We start from the raw sequence: 15,709 nt of genomic DNA, 5'->3' as shown, positions 1-15,709 counted from the left end.
TCCTTAAGATTCAATTATTTCCCGAGAAATTGGAAAAATTTCGTAACCGGTTTCCAAAAAAATTGGTAACGAAAAATAATACACTTTATAGCATTTCCCAGAAAATTCTACCTCTACTTCATATACAATTGTTTAAGATTCAGTCAATTAATTTCCGAAAAATTGGAAAATTTTCTGATACCGATTTCCCCAAAGATCGATAACGAAAAATTATACACTTTATGGCAATCCCCGGAAAATTTTACCCCCACTTCATATAATTTTTTAAGATTCGGTCAATTAATTTCCGAAAAATTGGAAAAATTTTGTAACCGGCTTCCAAAAAGATCGGTAACAAAAAATTATACACTTTATAGCATTCCCCGGAAAATTCTACCACTTTTTCATATATATATAATTCTTTTAAATTCGGTCAATTATTTCCCGAAAAATTTGAAAAAATTTCAGAACCGGTTTCCAGAAAATCGGTAGCAAAAAATTGGCCGCGACATTTTCATCTCCGGGAAATTCTACCCCTGTTTCATATACTTTTGGTAAAAATTCGGTCCACTAACGAATGAGTAGTTCGCGTACATACAGACAGACAGACAGACAGACAGACGTGACTTATATATATAGATGAGCTATTATAATCTTAAAAACGCTAATATTTTAAGTGATAATTATTTTTAATATTTTATAGCAAAAGTGTGGCTCAAATTGCCAAAAATTATGAAGTGCCACATATACAAAGAATGGAATCCTTCGTTTCCACAGCAATGTGACAGGTAATGTATCTGAGTATGGTTAGATTTTATAACATATATATTTATTTATTATATATAAATATTTTTCAGCTTCAAATCAAAATAATGTAAAGTATTATATATATGTTTACAGTTTTCCAAAAGATGCAGAAAGGCGGAAGAACCTCATTCAGGGAATTGCAATGTATAAAATAAAGTCTAATTGAATACCAAATAAATATAAATAAGGTATAATTATAAATAAATATATAAAATAATTAAGGTATAATTGAATACAAAATAAAATCACAGATGTATTGGAACTGTTGCTTAGTGTTTATTAGAATATACTTATTGTTTATATATAAAATATTATAGTATAAATGTGTTACATTAACATAAAATAAATATTAACAATTAAGGTTATAGAAACATATAACATTAAGTGTTGTGGTATTAAAAATGTGTAGTAGTTATGTTTATATACTTTTAAATGCCAGAGAAAACTTTAACATATGTATCTTATTCAGTATTATAATTCGAATTCTATTGATTTTGAAAAAGTGTTAATTTATTGTTTTTCATTCTTATTCTTCGGATGGAATTTGTAAGCGTTGTACTTTTATGCTTAAGACGCGCGTTGAAAAAAGTTTTCAAAATTAGTTTTATTATTTGACTTCGGTGATCACACAATGGAGACTGTTCATAAATATGTCTATCTGTATTAAATACATATGAAGGAAGTGAGCGGAAAGATTAATATATTAAAACATTTAATATATTTTTAGTTGTAAATAATTTGTCTTGATTACGTTTGAAAGTTTTTTCTGCATTCTTACATATTAAAATAACATCAGGTGATGCTACATACAAACCACCGCGATTTTTTCGCTGTAACAGTTTATCAGTATATGTGTTTGATTCTTTCTGTGCCTCGCTTGCAATGAGCAATTGTTTACAAAATAAGCAATCAATTTTTTGTGTAATAGTTTTAGCAACAAATCCAGACATGTACATAATAACTTCCTCAGCATATTCAGTTAAGAACCAATTATTACATACATTAAGTAGTACAGTGTCGTCTTGTGGAATGCAGTTTGCACTTAAAGGAATAGACACATTTGCTAAATGTAATACTTTTCTATAAGATGCTTTGAATTGTTTTGCACTCGGATTATTGTTCCAACCGTTCATTCTTCTAATCAAAGAAAAGAAAGTTTCAATGTGGTCTTGGGATAATTTGTATGTTAACAAAAACTGTATTGTATTTTCATTAAATAGCTGTTTTGCTAAAGCAATACTATTTTGTAAATCAATAACAAACCCAATAAAGCCTGTTTTTCGTACACTTTGAAGTACAGGAACGTCTTTAATTTTTAAAGATTTAATATATAAAACAAACCTCTCAATGTTATCTTTTAGAATACGTATTTTATCTTTCGTTATTGCTTGTTTGGTTTCTGTTTTATTATTTAAATTTTTAGAATTTAATATATATGTCAAATACGTCGTTAAATGTCTTGCAAAATGTCGCGGTTGCTGAAGCTCCGGCAAAATGAGGTAATTTTAAATCATATTCTCCAAACCCAAGTGCAGCAGTTACCGAATTACTGAAAACTTGTGCTGCTAAATGTACTTTTATTTTTTCAGATTCATTATTAGATACATTAGATACATCCACGTCTCAAATTCACGTATGAACTTGAGAAGAACAACGCCCTGAATTTTTTGAACACGTCTGTTTTTAGACACGGCAACTGTTTGTTCACCAACTGGTATCGAAAACCAACGTTCTCTGGCAGGTATATTAATTTTTTCTCCAGTCATCCTTTGAAATATAAGATTAACACGGTCATTAATTTGGTTGACCAAGCCATACTATTGTCGGATGAACAACTTCACGATGAGAACATCAAGTTAGTGAAAACTATATTGTCAAATAACTGTTTTTCCGACCTGTTGGTGAACAAACACATTCAAAGAAGAATTTCAGAAATTAACAAACGATCGAATAATGAGGATAGCGCTAACAACGAAAGCAGTGCATTTACTCTTGATCTGAAAAATTACGTTCCCATCCCCTACGTAAAAACTTTTAGTGAGGGATTACGCCGAACGTTCAAAAATTACGGTTTGAACACCTTATATACGGTCCCTAAGAAAATGGATACACTAATCAGGAAAGGGAAGGATAAATTGGAGATCAAGAGATGCACTGATGTCGTTTATAAACTTGACTGCTCTGATTGCAATGCATGCTATATCGGACAAACGAAGCGACATTTAGAAACGCGTATAAAAGAGCATCGCGCAGATATCAAAAAACCCCCCAACCAACATTCGGTCGTCAGTAGGCATAGAACAGACTCCGACCATAATTTCAAATGGCAGGATGTTACAATCTTACACAAAGAACAAAATTTAAAAAAACGTGAAATTTCTGAAATGCTATTCATCAAAAAACATAAAGAGGCAATCAACTCACAGAAAGACACTGAAAACCTGCCATTGGTCTATGATCGAATAATATCTTCACTTTAAGTTCTCCTTCTATGTTTACTGTATTTTGCGATAATGTATCACTTTAAGTTCTCCTTCTATGTTTACTGTATTTTGCGATAATGTATCACTTTAAGTTTTCCTTCTATGTTTACTGTATTTTGCGATAATGTATCATTAGTTGTTTGGCCTTCACATGAGACCGTCGTATTTTTCCGACCCGCCACGAATTTTATATGATTGACGCACAATGATCCATGTAAGTCCTATTTACCAATATTCTCGTGAATCTGTTCAACGCGTGTGTGTAATGTTGTTTAATTTTTAATTTTTTAATTTTTTATATATTCTTTCATTCTTTTATTCCAGCATTGTTAAAATAACTTGAAAAGGACCCAAAATAGTGGTCGAAACGTCGTTGTGTTATGCTTAATAAAACTTGCCAGTCAGGCCGTTTAACTTACCGAATTATTTCATCACTGGCGAATAACTTTTATTAAATATTTTATTTTTTCGTTGTAAAAGTATACATGTCTACTTCTAACTTTAGTCGCAAGGTGTAATTTTTCCGCGTTTTGTAACGAAACTAATTGCCATATAAATTTCCAACTAATTATATGATTTTTGTTATTACTTAAGTCTTCCTTCCTTCCAAGTGCATTTCTAACAAGTTTTATCATGTGACACGCGTTATAAAAAATATATATACGTTTAGACTTATCAGCGGGATGGACAAAATATGGTACAATCTGTTCAATTTCAGTTTGTTTCAAACGTGCGCCCAATTCTTCACACATAGATATATTGGAAGATACTCCATCAAACGTAATACTGACAATATCTAGATCGTTTTCATGAAGTGCACATAAAATAGTCTTTAATAACTTTGCTTTTTCACGGCCATTTAATTTATCAGTGAAGTAATATGCAATTGGAAGTTTAAAATTCTGGTTTATTGCAACTAACATAAAGACAAAAACTTCACTAGCAAGCGGCACTTTATCTTTAGCAACGGCACCGATGTCAACAAAACCATGTGATTTTTGTCCATCCCAATCAACACTTTTTCTAATACTCATTTCATCGAAAGTTAAATTGAACACTATTTTCTTATTTTTTTCGCGAGCATTTCGAACTACATTGCGTACGGTTTTTAATGCTTGGTCAGATATACCGGAGTCGCTACTAATATTTCGCATCCATGTTCGAATAGTAGTTGAATGTGGAAGACATTTTAAAAACGTTTTTCTTAGGAATGAGTATGCCGCAGGGGAGTGAAAATGGAGCATACAAGCAAAACATCTCAAAACGTGTGGAAAAACTTTTGGCTTTCGCTCATTTAAAAGTCTTGTTAGTAATTCTTCTACAGGACCAGGCACTACATCCTATAAGACATTACGATATTATCTCATTTACCACCCGTAACGTGATAAATTACATCATTTATACTTTACCGAAGTATTCGGGTTCTCTATACGTTTATATACAATTTCGAAATAAAATAAGAAGAAACTTGTTATTTTAACTTCTTACATTTACCTAATTACTTTTACATTTACATGATTACTTATTTTTCTTTTTACTTTCTTACTTTCTTAATTGTTATTTTAACTTTTAAAATTTACATAATTATTTTTACATTTACATAATTACATACTATTCTTTACCTACTTTCTTTATATTATATCTACATTTACTCTCATTATTGTCCTAAATACAATTTTAATCTCAGCACTGCCGTCCTAAATACAATTTTAATCTCAGCAGTGCTTATATTAACAAATACTTAAGTATAATACTTGCTGGTTAGCAATCTAGTAAATGACTTCTGTACAAATATCAATATGGACTGCACATTTTTATGTTATATTTTTATATTCGTAACAATTACTGTTAACTGAAATATAATTTACAAGTATTTTAAGTTATTCGTTAATTACGAAATACATAAAAATCTGCAGTTTCAAAGCATTATTAATTACTAACCTTCAGGGCATTTGCAACATCTTCTGTTACCAAATTTTTAGCTTTCAACATTTGTGCATAGATTGCAGCGATATTAATTTTTTTTCTAATTTTGACTTTTGTGCAACAGACACTTTGTTTAAATATCTATTATATCTTAGATATTTTGTAAATGTTATCCAAGCATTACTAGTAAACTCTGTTTTTTTTAAACATTCTACATTATGTTTACCAGTTTTGACGAAAACCTTTTCAACTTTGTCAATATTACATCGTTTTCTGAAACAAAAGTTTATTTATAATATTTGCAAATCGGAACAAATTAGAATGTTTATTTTTGTGTTTGTCTTACCTTTTCCCACTGCTATTTCTTTTTGAAAGTATTGCCCCATTACTAGTATTATTGTCACCATTACTAGTATCATGTTCGATACCCATTATTGAGTCTTGACTGTCTTGTGTGTTTGTTATATTGCTTGTGTTTTCTTCGTTTGTAGTATTATTGTCACCATTAGTAGTATCATGTTCGATATCCATTATTGAATCTTGATTGTCTTGTGTGTTTGTTATATTGCTTGAGTTTTCTTTGTTTTGACGAGATCTATATGAAACAAAAAACATTTCTTTATATTTGATGCTTTATGTATAAAATATATGTATATCTATATACAATTTTTATGTAATAACCTTTTACTATAGTAACAATAAATAATATAACCTTAATAAAAGTATAATTTATTTAAAAAAAAATCGTAATCTTATCTTATTGAAAAGTCTATTGTTACCTTTGCATAAAAATAGATGGAATTGCAGTTTTGTATAATCTTTTACATGGTACAGGTGTGCCACAGTAATAATAATCTTTCTGTGCAAAATGATCACTGCAAATTCTTGCATTTTTGTAAGCACTGATAGTGTACCCAATGCTAGCAAACCATTTTTCTCGCCTTTCTGCATCTTTCGGAAAACTAAACATATATAATACTATACATTATTTTGAATTAAAGCTAAAGAATATTTTTATACCGAATAATATATTTATTCCGCCAAAATTATTAACAGAAATAATTACTTTAAACCGACTTTACAATATTTAACATCGTTTGATCTTTTCGACATAAACATTGAAAAACTGCGAGCCAACTTGGTTTGTCGGATTCACACAGCACTTTTTAGATCAATCGTCGAGATGTTAATTCCGAGACGTATAATATTTTTATATAAAGAAATACACATGTGATAAAATCTAACCACTTCCAGATTTACACATTACCTGTGAAATTGTCGTGGAAACGAAGGATCGAATTCTTTCCAACATATATAGCAATTCACCATTTTTTGCAATTTTAGCCACACTTTTAGCACGTTCACGCACGTTGAACGCGTTCCAGCACTTCACTTTGTACAACGCGGTTTCCGCTTATACGCACTTATACGGCCATAACCACACGAAAAAAATTTTGCGATTGTTGCAGCGCAAACCGCAGATGAGTTTCGCGTTCACGATTAGAAACAAATGCTTTCTTTTGTTGGGACAGCTGCTCTCCCAAACTGCGACGACTGCGATCTGAAACCGTTGGTAATGCAGTTGGTAATTTGCATTACCAACGGTTTCAGATCGCAGTCGTCGCAGTTTGGGAGAGCAGCTGTCCCAAAAAAAGAAAGCATTTGTTTCTAATCGTGAACGCAAAACTCATCTGCGGTTTGCGCTGCAACAATCGCAATTGCGTCAGCAACTGCCCCGAAATTTTTTCCGTGCAATTTCAGCACTTCTAGCCGTTCCGTTTCAGTCGTTTCACTTCCTTGTTCCATCTCGCTCCTCTTTCTTAATGCCTCCCTCCCATCACGCTTATTTTGCGTACGCATGCGCGAAACGAGAGAGAACGAACAGCCACACAACAGAGTGTCTCTCTTTCTACGTCGCCTATACCCCCACTTCTTAAATTTGAGCATATGCTCGGTCTAGATATAATATGTCTATGACTTTAACCCACTAAAACCCTCCCGGATGTCCCTTGCGGCGTTATGTGAGGAGGCCCCGGAAACTTGAGATATCTACCATGGGCCTTCTCACAAAATACCGATGACCTTGACCTTGACATATGATGTCAAGGTCACCCTCCTGAGTGACCTTCAGAAGGTTTTAACCGGCGGTCATTGTTTACTAAAAAGTTATAAACAAAAAAAGGTAGAAAAATGTAGTAGCTATTTTGAGTATTAAAAGACATAAATAATTGACATTTATGTAGAAATAGTATATGTATGAACGAAGGAAAATTATTTGAAACAGTGAATTGTTGATATATTGAAAGGAAAGTTATTTAAAGTAGAGAATACAGAGTATGTACTTTTAAAGCGCGTCAACTAACCTATGTAGGTTAGTGTGTAACCGGACGGTACTACTGGAGGCACGAATCAACGCTACGTGTCCTTAGAAATCAACGGTCGCCACTCGGTTTGACCTTTGAACCACCGAGAAGGTAAGTATCGAACGATATCTCGAACTATTAATTAGACTAATTCTCTTCTTTTTTCAGGTTCCTGCCAAAGCTGGATCATCGCCGTCATCGATCAGGATCGTTGCTGCCACCGGAATCCAGGATCAACGAGGGACTTCGAGTGATCGACGCCAATGGATCAGGTAAGTAGAAGGTAAGTCCAATTTAATAAATTTTCGAAATCTTTTACGAAAAGGATGTTTAATTTATTCAATTATATTGATTTCCAGTGTTGGTTGTTCACAAAACTTCAAGTCACAAAAGATGTCGGACGCTCGTATACGTAGGCACACACGCCCCGTTTATCTACGACGCACGAAGTTATTTCGGTCTAAAAAGGCCGTTCATCAGTGTAAAGACGACAATTAACGCGTTCCGCGGGCGTTCCCGGTTGTTACGAATGTTGGCGAGCCGCAATTATCGCACTTGTATGACGATCGCGGTGACTTAGCGCGACGACGCAGAGCGAAGCTTATTACGTGTTACACGCTCAAACATCCCCGAGAGACTGCCTCGAGTTGTTTGTCTCGTTCGAGCTCCCCACTATCGGTCTCGTATATCCCTACTCCGACGTATATTCCGCTTTCTCTCGCCGCTAACTGCGCGTTGGCCTCCGGTAATTTTCCACGCGGGTGTTTACGCCGTTCGCGCCGAACCCCGTGGAAATTTCCACGCGCATTGCGCTCGCGCGGTCGCTCCGTCCTGGCAACGGGGCAGCTGTTTTTCAACTCGACAAATTTCGCGCGGCCGCTGACGCCGACCTGTGCGCCAGGTCTATTACTAGGTCTATAATCTCCATCCGGGCGACTTCCCTGAGGAAGACGTCCAGGTGCAGAGCACCGGGCTCGCCGACGACGCCGACCCCTCCTGACGCTTATTTCGCACCTGGTACGATGCTTTCCGCGGTTCTTTCCCGCGGAAGATGTCCAGGTCGCGAGATGGCAGACGGTTCTGTAACTTCGTTACCGGTCGTCGGATTTCGACGGCGACCGGGTATGGACGTTCGTGGGGACGTCCCCGTTAGTCAGTGATATCTTTTCCCCGGGGATGACTCACCTAGGGCGAGTTCCCGGACGGTCCGCCATTTCGTTACCCGGCCGACGGGTTTCACCGGGACCCGGTTTCGCGGGCTCGGCGAAGTGCCCACCGATGTCAGGAGTGTTCAACTCCCGTAGATGGCGCACCTAGCGCAAGTTCGCGGACGGTTCGCCATTTCCTGTCCGCGTTCCCGTATCGCGTCGCCAGCCCCGTATGCGTGACTCGGGGACCCCGTGCCCTCGTCAGGGACGTATCCTTTTACCGTAGTTCCGTCGGTTCGAAAATTTCCCGACGGTCCGCCATCTTTCTTACCGCTAGTCGGATCTCACTTTTGCCGCGCGTATTGCTTTTCGCGGGTCTCCCTTCACGATCATGGCTCTTAGTTTTACACGCCCGTCACGTATTCTTTGAGTTTGCGGACGGTCCGCCATTTTCCTTTCGCACGCTAATTTCGCCATTCCGTGGCGCGCATCTACCTTCTCGGATCTCGGACAACCGCCGAGACGCTACAGTCGTTGCTCCGCAGTCGCGGTCCACCAGTTTGCTATACGTCATCCTCCCGTTCCGCGGACTGTCTCGGTACGTTCGCCGTATCCGCATCGCTCGCTGTGAACAGCCCAAGGAACCTGAAACGAAATGACGGACGATTGCCCGAAGGCGTATTCTGCGTTTGAAACGCCATATCGCTCCGATACAGTCCGACTCTTTCGCCTCCTCCTTCCTGGTCCTCGCCGGTGATGCGCGCGGCTGCAAGTGACGCGCTTTAAAAGTATTTAAGTGTTTAAAGCGCATCAACTAACCTATGGAGGTTAGCGATGCGCTTTAAACAGTTAAATTGGGGCCTCCCTAAAAAGCGCCGTGAGAGACATTCGAAGGGGTTTTTAGTGGGTTAAAGTCCCACATAACCGCCCTCCCCACCCCGGGGAAAGGGGTATCCGTGTGGATTTTCCCCCGTTATCAAAAAAAAAGGTCAAGGTCATCGATGAGGTTCGACTTTTTATAGATATTTACCGATTATATTTCCATTTCTTATATGACCATATATAATTATATACTTTCATATATGGCCATATAATATTGTTTAAGATTATGTTTTCCATTTTTTATATGATCATATATAATCACATTTCTACTAATATAAACTAATATGAATAAATAAGAGGTTTTTTCCCGGGGAGAAGAGAAATGCTTCGAAGCATTTGTAGCGTGAAGTTGATCGCAGCCTAAGATGTATATTTTTTCAAAAGCTGTAAAATTAAAAGTGAAATGATTTATTTCATATATTGTTATGCCGCGTCGCCGGTTGGTGACGGCTTACGGCAAAACGTTAATATTTTCGGGATCTCTTGACCTTACGAGTTGGGACTCGGTAGGCACAGGCGGGCAGACTAGGAAGCGGTCGGGTTCGCAGGTGGAACAAGGTGTAGGCGTCGTTAAATGAACTTCACTTCGTTTTACTTTATATTGGAGCTTTATTTCAGCGCTCCTGTTACACTCACTAACTTACACTTGTAGTTGCCTTTCACAATTATTATATCTCGCACGCGCTTTGTTATAATGTAGAACTTCGCGACACGACTTACGAGAACGGTCACGGGCAGAGTCTCCGGTGTATTACTCTCCGTCGCGGCTTCTTCGACGGTCCCTTATATTGTTTTGAGTTATGCCCTGTCGGCGCTTTTCTGCCGGGTTCGACGGTCCCCCGAATGAGGTCGGTCAGTGACCGAGCGCATTCGCAATCTCGCTGTACTCCCGCGGTTCCGCGATTGTCGAAATGCGTTGTCGCACATTCCTATGCATCTCGCAATATTGTGTCGAAATGCGTTGTCGCACATTCTTATGCATATCGCAATAGTTCGATTGACGCGGAAGCTTGATGAACTTCCGCGTCCGCGTCAGCGTAAATTGAGAAGTCTTTCGAAAGACAATTTCCTCGAAGTCTTTCGAAAGGCTATTCTATAATTTTATTATAAATAATTTAATAATTACCCGTTGTAATTTTAGATTACAACATCCCTCCCCCGTTAAAAGGAGAAAACGAGGTTCGCGAGTTTTCGCTATATTCTTTAATTTATACTTTGTTGTATACCCATTTCTATATTTTTTCCTTATATATATTTTACATTTTATAATACCCGTGTATAATATTTTGGTATAATAGTTTTTACTATTCTATTAGAACCTAGTACTTACACTACGTTTTAAAATTGGTTTCGGAAATCCGTATGGTCGAAATGATCTTTCTTCGTCGTATAATGTAAGTGGTGATCGTGGGTTCTTTTTCTTTTTTATTAATACGTATATTACAGTGCTTACTATGGCTAATGTAATTATACCGCTCGCTGTCATTGGGTATATGAATTGTTTTCGGACGTAAAAATTTCGGTCGTCGTCCTCTAGGTCAGTATTCATTTTTTGTATTTGTGTTTTTAATTCTGTCAGTTCAGCTCGATGCTGAGTTAAATCGTCTGTTGTCTCGTTCCGTAATGTGATCGTTTCATGGTCATATGTAAGCGAAATATTTACTTCGGGTAAATATGTCTCTATGCCACCATCTCCCTTTTTTTTTGTTATTCTTCTATAAATAGTTTTAATTTGTTTACATGTAGGCGCATTATTTTTCTTCCTTTCTTTATAGTATAATTAACATCTGAATTCTTTTCGATAATTGTGTACGGTCCTGTCCATAGGGATTCAAGTTTCTTTGAACGTCCTCGTCGTAACGTTTCATCGTGCATGAGTACTCTGTCACCTACACGAAAACTGGTTTCTTTAGTCTTTGTATCATACTGTTTTTTCGGTTTAATCTTTTCCTCTTGTAAGTGTTCCCTGGCAACTTTGTTGGTCGCTCTTAATCTTTCTCGTAACTCTTGTGCGTAATCATCATAGTTATACGTGAGTTTAGGTGGTTTTGTCAGTGCTGTCGGTAATTCAGCTTGGTGACCGTATACTAGCTCAAACGGTGTATACCCCGTCGCTGTGTGCGGCGTTGTATTATATGCGAATATCGCAAACGGTATCCACTCATCCCAATCCGTTTGGTCCTCGTTTATGTAGTGTCGCAGGTATTCTGCTAATGTTCGGTGGGATCTTTCGAGTGCTCCGTTGCTTTCGGGATGATACGCGGTAGTTTGAATTTTGTTTATCTTCAAGAGTTTACAGGTGTTTTTGAATACCTCGCTCAAAAAATTCGTGCCTTGATCGGTCAGAATTTTTTCTGGAATTCCATGCTCTAAGACAATTTTTGTCACAAATTGCTTACTTACTGTACTTGCTTCTTGGTTTGGAATTAGTATCGCTTTACTATATTTCGTTAAATTATCTTGAAATGTTAACAAATATTTATTTCCATTCGTTGTAATCGTAAGTGGCCCTACAATATCCAAAGCACATTTCTCGAACGGCTTGGTAGGTGTGTCCGTAATTACCAACGGTACTTTATTTTTCCGCGATAACTTATTTCTTTGACATAGCTCGCATTTAGCTATATATTTTTCGACGTCTTTCGTCAATCCGCGCCAGTTATGATTTAACCGGATTCTATTTACTGTTCGTTCGACGCCTTGGTGCCCTCCTATAGGTGCATCATGGTACTCATGTAATATCTGCTTCTTTTCTTCTTCTGTATATATTCTTGCTTTCTCTTCGTTGGAATTATCCTCGTTTATCGTGTGGATTTTCGGTTCTTCTTCTGCGGCAACTGCGTCTCGTTTTACATTACGGCTCAGCGCATCGGCGTTTACATTCGCCTTTCCGGCTTTGTGTATAATTTCGTAATTGTGTTCTTCCAGCTGTAATCTCCATCGAATCAATCTTGAGCCTGGATCGTTAACGTTAAATAACCATGTTAACGGCTTGTGGTCGGTCACAATTTTAAATTTGGTGCCGTACACGTAAGGTCGGAAGTGTTTGACCGCCCATACAATGGCTAACAACTCTTTCTCCGTGGTGTTATAATTTTGTTCTGCTCGTGATAGAATTCGACTGGCATAAGCTATTGGCTGGTCTTCACCTATCTTTCCTTGAGATAGTATTGCTCCGATGGCATGGTCGGATGCGTCAGTAGTTATAATAAACTCTTGCGTAAAATCCGGATACTTAAGCACAGGTGCCGTTGTTAGTTTTTCTTTTAAATTATTGAAAGCATTTTCTTGCTCTGAAGTCCATTCAAATTTTTCCGTTTTCTTTGTTAACTTTGTTAACGGTTTGGCTGTCTTCGAGAAATCTTTTATGAATTTTCTATAGTAACCGGCTAAGCCGATAAAAGATTGCACGTCCTTAACTCTTTTTGGCGTAGGAAATTCTTTTATCGCTACTAGTTTTGACGGGTCTGGAGAAATTCCATTCTCCGAAATAATGTGGCCTAGGTAGATCACTTGCGCAAGAATTCACACTTTTCCGGTTGTAATTTTAAACAGTTTTTTCGGAGTCTTTGTAGCACCTCTCTTAATCGTTTGTTGTGGTCCTCCAAACTAAGTCCATACACTACTATGTCATCTAGATACACAAGACATTTAATTCTCTGTAGGCCAGTTAGTACAGAAGTCATTAACCGCTGAAACGTTGCGGGCGCGCTCTTTAGCCCGAACGGCGTGCGATTAAATTCGTAGTGGCCGTAAGGTGTCGAAAATGCCGTCTTGTGTTTATCTCGTTCGGCCATTGGTATCTGGTGATACCCTGATGCCAGATCTAGCGTAGTAAAATACTTGGCGTTCCCCAACTGATCAAGTATATCAGTGATATTGGGCAGTGGGAATGAGTCGCCTATCGTTAGATCGTTTAGCTTCCGAAAGTCTACAACTACTCGGAGCCTTGGATTTCCGGCTGCGTCAGTTTTTTTAGGTACCACTAACAACGGTGCATTCCATTGGCTAGTACTGCTTTGAATTATTTTGTTTTCTAACATTTCTTGTACTTGCCGATTTACTTCCGCTTTATGCTTGTTTGGAAGTCGGTATGGTCTTACATTCACAGGCGCAGCGTCAGCGCGTGTATTTATTTCGTGTTTTACTGCTGCAGTACACGATAATGGCTCTCCTTCTAAATGAAATAAATCGCCGTATTCTTCGCCTATGTGTTGGAGTGATCGTTTTTCCTCGGCGTTTAAGTGCTGTGTACGTAATGCTAGTCAGATGCATTCGTTTCGAGATACAGCAGGTTTAGTTTCCTTTCCCGTCAATGTTGCGTGTATTTTTGTATGAGTATCTGTTTCTAGTTCTTCCAGCGTAACTTGTGGAATCGGTATTTCAATTTCCTTGTCTGTAGTATTTATTACGCTTACAATGCAAATATGATTCTTCGGTTTCACTAGGCAGTTTCCAATATAAACTCCTGGTTTCATCTCTCTTGCTTGTACGATACCTTCTTCATTTTTATCCGTAATTGCCTCTATTATAGTCTCGCTGCGAGGCTTTAGTGTGACCTTTCCATACGGGTGCAATTTGAAAGTTTCTTCCTTTATTTTTAATTGCATTTGCTCGTAATCGCAAGATGCGGCGTGTGTCCGTAGGAAATCTATTCCTAGGATTCCATCGTATATTCTATGGCCATGTCTTCTCCTACCACATAAAATGCGTGTTTAATTTTTAATTTATTTGTTTCAATGGTCGCATACACTTTTCCGATTGTGTGTATTTTGTGTCCCGTGATTCCGGTGAGAGCTATGCGATCTTCATAGACTGGGGCGTCATCTTTTAACGCGTTTAGCTTTATTAATGAAATTGTTGAACCAGAGTCATATAGCATATTCGATGCTCCGGGTTTTACCTCTCGTATGGGTAATCTTGTTAATAACAGTTCTGGCTTCGTACGGCCGTATGGCACACTTTTGATATGTGTAACCCGATATTCTGAGGCAGGTCGTGGTTGTTTTCCTCTCGCCTCCTCTTGCTCGTCTTCGCTGCTTGCAGAGTCGGCGTTCTTCCTTCGGTTCGGCACTTTCAATTGTTGTCTTTTTTCGTTTTCTCTAGATTTGTTGGTGTTGGGGGTGTAGCTTCGCCCTTTTAATGTCCAACACTCATCTCGGTTGTGCCCCGATTTTTTGCAATAATTGCAATATTTCTGCAGTGCATTTACTTGTGCAGGTTTGCTAGGTTTAGGTAATGCGTTTCCTTGGCTTCGGCATTCCCGTCCATAATGACCAATTTTTCCGCATTTAAAACATTGTACGCTCTGATTTTGGGGCTGTCTCGTATATCCTGGCTTATTTTTGTATAGCGAGGCGCCCGTTTTTGTCGCGGTCGGCCCTATGAGCTTTTCTTCCGCGCTTGCTCCCGTTATGGCTTCTTGTAACGTCGCATATCGCTGCGAACATACAAGTATTTTTAATTCGTCGCGCAATCCTATTTGAAAATTAATTAAAGCTTGTTTTTGTATCGTTTGCTGGATCGCGCGTTTAAACATACTGGAGTGATCTTCTCCTTCTATCATAGCGTCATATAGCTTCATGGCTAATAGATCAACTCGTTGCCCAAAAGCATGTGCGCTTTCGTTTGGCTTTTGTTTGAGCGTATTAAACTCAATCTGCAAATGGGTAGTGTTCTGCTTGGCTTGATAGCAATCTTCTAATTGTTGCTTTAATTGGGCGAATGTTTGTATATCTCGCGTTTCAAAATCTTGCATTGCCTTTCCTTTTAATTTTGTGTATAAAATCGCCTGTACTAATGATTCTTCGTCAGTAGGCTGTATATTATGTACCGCATATGTGCACGCGTTTATAAATTCTTGTAATTTCTGTCGCGACGTCTCATCGAACTCAGGGATCATGCTTCGTGCTTCTTTTAACGTTATAGAATTCGGTATGGAACTACGCCGATTTCTTATATCCGTCCGTCCGTAATTTTCGCTCGAATATCTTCCGTTTCCGGCTCCTACTTGGTCGTCGTTTCGTGCACTATTTTCTAGTGTTATTAACCGTTCTCGTAATTCGCGCGTTTCGTCACGCATTTCTATACGCGATTCCTCTTGCATTTTCTGCATTTCCCG

General features: G+C 38.0%; 1 protein-coding gene and 1 pseudogene across 1 annotated transcript in view; one reads left to right on the top strand and one right to left on the bottom strand.

Moving 5' to 3' along the window:
- Positions 1 to 3,404: 3,404 nt before the first annotated feature.
- The window catches only part of LOC139808109 (trimeric intracellular cation channel type 1B.1), a 193,209-nt gene continuing 180,904 nt past the window's right edge, over positions 3,405 to 15,709 (top strand). The window contains exon 1 of the mRNA XM_071769763.1: positions 3,405 to 3,483. Within this exon, the coding sequence (XP_071625864.1) occupies positions 3,475 to 3,483 (9 nt within the window). The 5' untranslated portion in view covers positions 3,405 to 3,474. The remainder of the gene's footprint in view (positions 3,484 to 15,709) is intronic.
- On the bottom strand, positions 3,595 to 6,688 carry LOC139808110 (uncharacterized; annotated as a pseudogene).

The sequence above is a fragment of the Temnothorax longispinosus genome, chromosome 2, assembly GCF_030848805.1.
Source record: "Temnothorax longispinosus isolate EJ_2023e chromosome 2, Tlon_JGU_v1, whole genome shotgun sequence".
Classification (NCBI taxonomy): Eukaryota; Metazoa; Arthropoda; class Insecta; order Hymenoptera; family Formicidae; genus Temnothorax; species Temnothorax longispinosus.
The sequence above is the reverse complement of the archived record's forward strand: the minus strand, read 5'-3'. Positions and strand labels throughout refer to the sequence as shown.